This window comes from Rhinopithecus bieti, unplaced genomic scaffold (genome assembly GCF_001698545.2).
Source record: "Rhinopithecus bieti isolate Rb0 unplaced genomic scaffold, ASM169854v2 scaffold_11161, whole genome shotgun sequence".
NCBI classification, from domain to species: domain Eukaryota; kingdom Metazoa; phylum Chordata; class Mammalia; order Primates; family Cercopithecidae; genus Rhinopithecus; species Rhinopithecus bieti.
Window position 1 is genome coordinate 1618733 of NW_016806937.1, and position 8126 is coordinate 1626858.

Below are 8126 nucleotides of genomic sequence, written 5' to 3' on the forward strand. Positions count from 1 at the left end.
TACCCATCCATCTATCCATTCATTCATCCATCCATCTATCCATCCATTCATCTACCCATCCATCTATCTATTTATTCTTTCACCATCCATCTACCCATCCATCTATCCATCATCCATCCACACATCCATCATCTATCCACCATCCATCCGTTCACTCATTTACCCTTCCATATCCATTCACCCATTCATTCATTCACCCATCCATAAAACCACTCACCTATTTATACATTCAGTAAACATATATATATATATTTTGAGACAGGGTCTCACTCTGCCTCCCAGGCTGGAACGCAGTGGTGCAATCATGGCTCACTGCAGCCTCAACCTTCCTGATGTCGGTGATCCTCCCTACTCAGCCTCCAGAGTAGCTGGGACAGGTGCACACTGTAACACCTGGCTAATTTTTTTTTTTTTTGAGACAGAGTCTCGCTGTGTTGCCCAGGATGGAGTGCAGTGGTGTGATCTCGGCTCACTGCAATCTCCACCTCCCGGGTTCAAGCGATTCTCCTGCCTCAGCCTCCCGAGTAGCTGGGACTACAGGCACACTCCACTACACCCAGCTAATTTTTTTTTTTTTTTTTTTTTTTTTTTTAGTAGAGACGGGATTTCACCATGTTGGCCAGGAAGGTCTCGATCTCCTGACCTTGTGATCCACCTGCCTTGGCCTCCCAAAGTGCTGGGATTACAGGCATGAGCCACTGTGCCTGGTCATTTTTTTGCATTTTTTTGTAGAGACAGGGTTTTACCACATTGCCTAGGCTTGTCTTGAACTCCTGGGCTGAAGTGATCCACCTGCCTCTGCCTCCCAAAGTATTGGAATTACAGGTGTGAGCCACAACACTGGCCTAATAAACATTTTATTGAGCACCCACTAAGGTGCTAAGTCCTGGAGGGATAAGTTGGAACATAAAAGAGATCCTTCAAGGATTTTACAGTCTTTTGTGTGAGTCCCAACAAGTAAATTAGCAATCACAATACAATATGAAGACAGCCATGAAGAGGGAAGTCAATGAACTCTGGGGATATAGAGGAAGGAAGGGAGTGAGGGTTCAAGCTGGCCCTCTGAAATGAGGGTAGGAGTAAAAGGAAGTGAGATGGGGGAGCAGGAGAGAATGTTCCAGACAGGAAGAACAGCCTGTACAAAGGCTTGGGTATCAGTAAGGGCCTGGCATTTTCAAGGAACTGAAAGAAGGTCCATGTGGCTGGGACAAAGTGATGTGGTGGGTGGTGGAGCTGGAGGAAAAAGTTGAGCCTGGAGAAGTAGGCAGAAATGTGGGCTTTGTCCTGAGGGTAATGGGGAGGCATTGAAGGATTTTGAGAGGGGAGAGCCTTGCTCAGACTCGTGTTTTGGAGATCACTGGGCTTTTGAGAGGAAGATGGACTAGACCAGGAAGGCCTGGAAGCTGGGGCATGAGTTCACGGCTGTGGTCCAGCAGAGAGATGGAGTAGGAGGAGGAGACAAATTCCGGACACATCCAGGTAGCCAACTAACACACTTTGCTGATGGACTGGATGTGGGCAGTGAGGGAGAGCCCAGGGACAGAGATGACCCTTGGATTTCCGACCTGAGGAACCAAGAGGACACCCCATCAGGAACGACAGACACATCAACGGGCACGTCAAGTCTTTGGGACAGGGGAATGGGGCCTATTTTGGGGCCAGGGGTGGAAATACCATTTGGGACCCTCACATCTCAGCTGGACTGGCCCTGATCCCTGATTCCCGGGCCCCTGGGTAGGGCAGGATGAATCCAGTTTCAGCTGTCAGTGATGGAGATGAGTAAACAAATGCTCAATCCTTCCTGAGCTGCTCCAGGAGACCCTAGGCAAGTCACTGCCCTGATGAGCCTCAGGTGACACTGGTGTGACGGGGATGACACTTCTGCCTAGCTGCCCACCCCCGGTCAGCCACAGCTGTCAAATGCAATTGAAGATGATGAAGAGCTGCCGCCCCAGCTGCTTGGATGCTCTGTGACTGACAGCATCCTCGTTCCACCCACTGCCTCGGGGACAGGCTTCTGTATGAGCCTGGGCAGAGCCTGGGGCAGGAACGTTCCTTCCCTGTCTTTCAGGGAGAAGGACCACATATCTGCCTGTTCCAGTGCCCTCTGGCCAAAGCGGAGTGGGCTGTTGCAGCAGCCCCTGGGGCAAGCGCGACAGATTCCTGGGTGGTGTGCCTGCCCACTTTAGTCAGAGGCGTTGAGACAAGGAGTTACCATGGCCGTTCCTCCCACTCACATCCAATTCCCCTTCACACTCTCCTAATAGGCCTAACAGTGTCTGGCCTGCTTCCCTGTCATGGCCCTTCCCCTTCCCCTGGCCACAGCATTCTCTCCCCTGCTGCCCCTCCACAAAGCTCTGCCTCACTGCCACCTCCTCCAGGGAGCATTCCTGATTGCCCTGACAGACCTCCAGGTCCTAGAGTCCTCACAGCAGCATAAAGATCTCTCAAGATGTTTCGGATAGGCCCAGACTTCGGGATATTTTGTCTGGAAGGTCCCTTGGCATCCATCTCACAGCCTGGGAGAACTGAGGAGGAATAAACTCGGTTAACCCCTGGTGAGGAAACCACCTCAAAAATATCCCTGGTCCCGGCCACCTCCCAAAGAAGACTGAGGCACACTGGGCCCTTTGCATCCATCTCACCTACCCTTCCTTCAGTCCTGTGTTTACTCGGTCAGTCCTGTGTTTACTCGAACGCTGAAGGTTCACTGCATGCCAGGCACCATGCTTGGCCCTGGGGATGCCCACAGCACGGGGCAAGGCAGACACAGCCTGTCCTCATGTGACTGGCTCTCAGTCTTGCATTTAGGCTGTGCCCTGTGCCGGGGTTTCATGCTATTGCCCTATTTTTTTTTTTTTTTTTTTTGAGACGGAGTCTTGCTCTGTCACCCAGGCTGGAGTGCGGTGGCGCGATCTCGGCTTACTGCAAGCTCCACCTCCCAGGTTCACGCCATTCTTCTGCCTCAGCCTCTCCAGCAGCTGGGACTACAGGTGGCCGCCACCAAGCCCAGCTGATTTTTTGTATTTTTAGTAGAGACGGGGTTTCACCATGTTAGCCAGGATAGTCTCGATCTCCTGACCTTGTGATCCATCCGCCTCAGCCTCCCAAAGTGCTGGGATTACAGGCGTGAGCCACCATGCCCAGCTGTTGTTGCCCTAATTTATATCTGCACATTTCCCTCTCTGCACCTTTGCCTAAACCGTGCACCCTGTGCAATGTCCTTTCTTCCAATCTCAATATGAATATATATATATATATATTTTTAACGGAGTCTCGCTCTGTCGCCCAGGCTGGAGTGCAGTGGTACAATCTTGGCTCACTGAAAGCTCCGCCTCCCAGGTTCACGCCATTCCCCTGCCTCAGCCTCCTGAGTAGCTGGGACTACAGGTGCCTGCCACCCTGCCTGGCTAATTTTTTTGTATTTTTTAGTAGAGATGGGGTTTCACCCTGTTAGCCAGGATGGTCTCAATCTCCTGACCTCGTGATCCGCCCGCCTCGGCCTCCCAAAGTGCTGGGATTACAGGCGTGAGCCACCGCGCCCGGCCTCAGTATGAATCTTATCTACAAAACCTAGCCCTATGCGCTACAGCCACCTCTTTCAGGTAGACTTCCATGAATTCTGGCCAGAAGCAGCCTCTCCCCAATCTGTGCCCCGAAGCCCTTTAATCTCACCTGCATGTCCTTATAAGGGGTCAGGCCCTGTTCCCCCACCCCTATCCACTGTGAAACCCCACAACAGCAGGGTCTGGCCTCTGTCCACCCTGCAGCCCCGGGCACAGCCCCAAGAGGCCAGCTGCCCCTGCCAGCCAGGCAGTCTGCACCAGCCTTGCGCTGAACCGGAACCTTCCTAGTCCAGAACCTTCCACTGCTACTTTCATGATCTGTTCCCCAGAATAAACAGGGGAATTTGGGTCCTTCTGGAGAAAGCTCTGAGTCTGTGGGAAAGCAAAGAAAACTCAGAACCCACCGGGGAGTTTCCCCAGCAGCAGGGACTGCAGTCGCTTCATCATTAATCAGGCTGCTCACTGGGTCACAGTTGTCCCTTGCAGTTGTGTAGCACAGAAGAGCATGTAGTGGCTTCTGTGGCAGGTGGAGTTCCCACAATAGGGCAGGCAGAAGCCACAGGGCAGAGCACACAGAGGGCAGCGAGGGCAGGAGGGGTGGTTGGCAGAGGCGCCCCTTCCTGCCTGTTCCCAGGACCCAGGCCCGGCCCTACACCTCTGGGCTCAGGCTCTGTCGCCAGGTCAGGGCTGCCCTGTGCCTGCACACCTCCCCCTGCCCAGCGCGGCCTCCTTTGCAGGGGGACTCTGCGGAGAGCTACTCTGAGGCTGCTCCTCCCTTCCTCTGGGATGTTGGCGCCAAGGAGGTGCCCAGGCAGGAAAAGCAGCCTCCCCTCCCCCTCCTCTGCATGTGCAAATGGAAGCCAGCCCTGGGCGCAGGAGGGGTGGCTGGGGGCAAAGAACCCATCTGGGCTGTGGCTTGAGGAGGGGGCAGGGTCAGGGTCTCTGGTAGCTAATGAGACCCCCAGAGAAGCAGAGAAATGTTGGTGCGAGGCCCACCAAGGGGGTCTCCATCTTCCTGAGATCTACCGTTTTGGCAGGGCTCTGTGGGACAGACCAAACTTCCTTCTACAAGTGATGAGATTGAGGTCCAGAGAGGGTCTGAGAGCCGCCCGAGGTCACACAGAGGATCCTGCCCACAGAAAGATTTCTCCATGAGCAGGGAAGCCCCCCCTCCCAGGTGCAGAAGCAGCCAGCCCTCCCTTGTTGAGGGGTGGGGAGAGGAGCGCCTGGGGCTCCTCCGAGGTTGAGGGTCTCTGTCTGGTTTCCTCTTATAGGATCCCCACCCTTCCACCTGAGGACTGATGAGGTTAGCTCTGAGCAATGCTCCGGGAGCGTGGGGTTTCCACAGGTCCCCAGAATCTAAAACCAAGAAACAAAAAACCTCACGACAAATAGCGGCTGTTGCTGTTATCGTGACGTTAGTGAAAAACTTTGTAAAGATACAGTGATTAACACAGGGTGGACTGTGAAAGGGTGGAAGGCACCTGTGCCTTGTTTTGGAGGGGCAGTGCTATCATTTTGAGTTGGCCCTGGTCATGCAGGGACAGGGTGAAGCCAGGCCAAGGTCCCCCATGTCACAATCAGAGTCCAGGTGCTGTCCTGCCTGGAGCCGCCCTTCCCTGGTGCTGCCCACCTGAAGGCCATGGGATTCTCATCCTACTGAAGGGATGCCCGTGCTCAGGCTCCTGTGAGCCCCAACAGGGTGACTGGCAATTTCCTCGGGGGACTGACCCACTTGCAGGGATGCTGTGACCTGGGGCTGAGACCCTAGAGTCACAGAGAAGCCAGTTCACCAACTTTATCAACCTCCTTATGATTGCAATTCTTGTTTTATTCCTGACCCCACTGGAAAGTGGACTCATGTTCTGTCATCTGCCCTGCAAAGAGCCGGGGTGCCTGGAAAGTCAGCTCAGGGCCTGACTCAGGCTGGACCCTGACCAGGCATCTAGTACTGACTCCAGGACACAGCTCTGCTAGAAGTGAGAAGCAGCATCTCCCACTGACCCCTTCGTTCTGTTCTGTATCTTAGGGTAAGGCATCCCATTTAGGGGAACGTGGTCTCCTGAGCTATTTGGACTGAATGGTGATCGAAGCGCCACCGGGCTCTTGCCTCCTGCGGTCAGGGCCTCGCCTGGGATGGGACACCAACCAAAGCTGCTCTGTGCCCTGGCTGGGCCTCAGCCTCTCGGAGGCGGATAAAGCTTGGACCTCCCTGCAGAGTGATGCCCATGTGCCTGTGCCCGGCAGCCGCGGTGGCCCCGACAGCACCCTGAAGCTCACTCATGGTCCAGAAGAGCTCTGCTTGGTTTCTGCCTGGTTGACTCCCCAACACCCCCGTCTGCTCCCCTATTCAAGCCACCATGCATGAAGGACGCTCTCCAGCCCCAGAGAGATGAACCCAGCTGTGCATGGAGGCTTTTCAATTCTAATAGAGGAACCGAGAAATGTCCCCTTTGAAAGGAGAAGTATATCACTGCCATGGGCTCCAGATACATGTACCCCACCTCCATCTGTAGTTGAGTGCCCCTTCTCTGGAAATCCACAAATATTCCAAGAGCTGGACTTCTCCTGAATCATCTCAAATTCTTCGAACTTCGCTGGTCTAGGGAAGGATATGAGGAGGTGACAGAAGGCGGGGCAAGACCCTCAAAGAGGTTAAATAGGTCACGGCCACCCTCGACTCTCACCAGGGTGTCTCCCTAAGCAGAGGGACCCGCACGCAGAGACTCCCTCCTGGGCTCCTGGCACCATGGCCCCACTGAAGATGCTGGCCCTGGTCATCCTCCTCCTGGGGGCTTCTCTGCAGCACATCCATGCAGGTGAGAGCAGGGGACAGGTGGCCAGGGGTGGGCACCGGGAGGACAGGAGTTGGGGGCATGAAGACCACTGCAGCAACACACACATTTGTGTATTATTTACACCCCACCTACTCCCACAAAAGACATGAGAAGCCCACAGCACTAGGATTTTGAGGGAAATAAGCAGAGAAAAATGTTGATGATGACCCAGCTCTTGCGGGTGGGCTTGGTGAGGTCCAAAGCGAGCACAGCTCCGGCTGCAATGGCTGCGAGGTGGGGGCTGTGGCTGTAGTTGTGTAATGGAAAATGAACAATTCTCAAAATTATTTATTAGCCTCTGTTTTATTAACAGGTTTTATGCACAACGAAGGAATCAGCATAAAGATAGGATAATTGGTTCCAAAAGCATGTACAAAAAGATTCTTTTTTTTTGAGATGGAGTCTCGCTATGTTGTCCAGGCTGGAGTGCAATGGTGCAATCTCAGCTCACTGCAACCTCTGCCTCCTGGGTTCAAGCAATTATCCTACCTCAGCCTCCCAAGTAGCTGGTAATTCAGGGGCCCAGCCACCACGCCACCAATGGATTTTCACCATGTTGGTCAGGCTGGTCTCGAACTCCTGACCTCAGGCAATGCACCCACTTCGGCCTCCCAAAGTGCTGGGATTACAGGCGTGAGCCTCGGGTCTCAGCCTGAAAAAGAGATTCTTATATTAGGTTGGCAAAGGGAAGATGAAATAAGGTTGCCAAATATAGACATACAGGGACGCACACAGACACACACACGTAGGCACTCACAGGACACACAGGATCCCCCACAGACACACACAGACATGCATACCCACAAACACACAGGACCCCCACAGCATACACAGAGGCCTCACACACACTTGTGCACGGTAACACACAGACACACATACACATAGGCAGCGATGCACATGCAGTCACCACACACAGGTGCACACATGAACACGCACATGCAGATCTTCCATGAACAGCCTCCAGGAGTCCCCGCAACACACACCCAGATACTCACAGACACCCCTGCCCCGCTCCTCTCCCTGCAGCTCGAGGGACCAACGTGGGCCGGGAGTGCTGCCTGAAGTACTTCAAGGGAGCCATTCCCCTTAGAAAGCTGAAGACATGGTACCAGACATCCGAGGACTGTCCCAGGGATGCCATTGTGTAAGTCCCCCCCGGCCCTACCCTGCTCCTCAGGGCCAAGCTTGGGGGCAAGTGCTCCCAGGAGCTCCCAGGACAGCCACTGGGGAGCAGGGAAGAGACAGTGGGGCCTTCCTCCCTGACCTCTGCAGGCTCCTTGGGGCAGTTCATGTTCCCCATGCTGTGGGACCCAAAATGGCTGCAGGCCATGAGGTCCAACCTGTTTCTTGATTTGTGGTGAAATCGAGGCCCCAGAAGCGATGAACACCCCCAGGTCACACAGCTGGTCAGGGGCAATGTGGTCACCTCCCCTGGCCTGGGCCTAAGCCCTGCCCGCAGTCTCCACGTCCCAGGCTCTAGGCCGTCTGGGGGCATGGGCAGGCTGAGGGGTGGGCACAAGGTCCTGCAGCCCTGGCTGCCTGGGAGGGTTGATGTCATTCAGGACAGAGCCTGAAGTCCCAGATCTGCCACCAATGCCCCGTGTGACTGCAGCAACTTCCTGCCCCTCTTGGAGCCTTGGAATCCTGGTCAGCACAGGGCGGCTGGTCAGCACAGCTCCCAGTCCCTGGGAATCCTGGTCAGCACAGCTCCCAGTCCCTGGGA

At 54.6% G+C, this 8126-nt stretch overlaps 1 protein-coding gene across 1 annotated transcript in view; it reads left to right on the forward strand.

Annotated features, from left to right (window-relative positions):
* The first annotated feature begins 6241 nt into the window (after positions 1–6241).
* CCL17 (C-C motif chemokine ligand 17) overlaps positions 6242–8126 on the forward strand; it is a 6154-nt gene continuing 4269 nt past the window's right edge. Inside the window, exons 1-2 of the mRNA XM_017878967.1 lie at positions 6242–6385; positions 7430–7547. Of these exons, the coding sequence (XP_017734456.1) occupies positions 6316–6385; positions 7430–7547 (188 nt within the window). The 5' untranslated portion in view covers positions 6242–6315. The remainder of the gene's footprint in view (positions 6386–7429; positions 7548–8126) is intronic.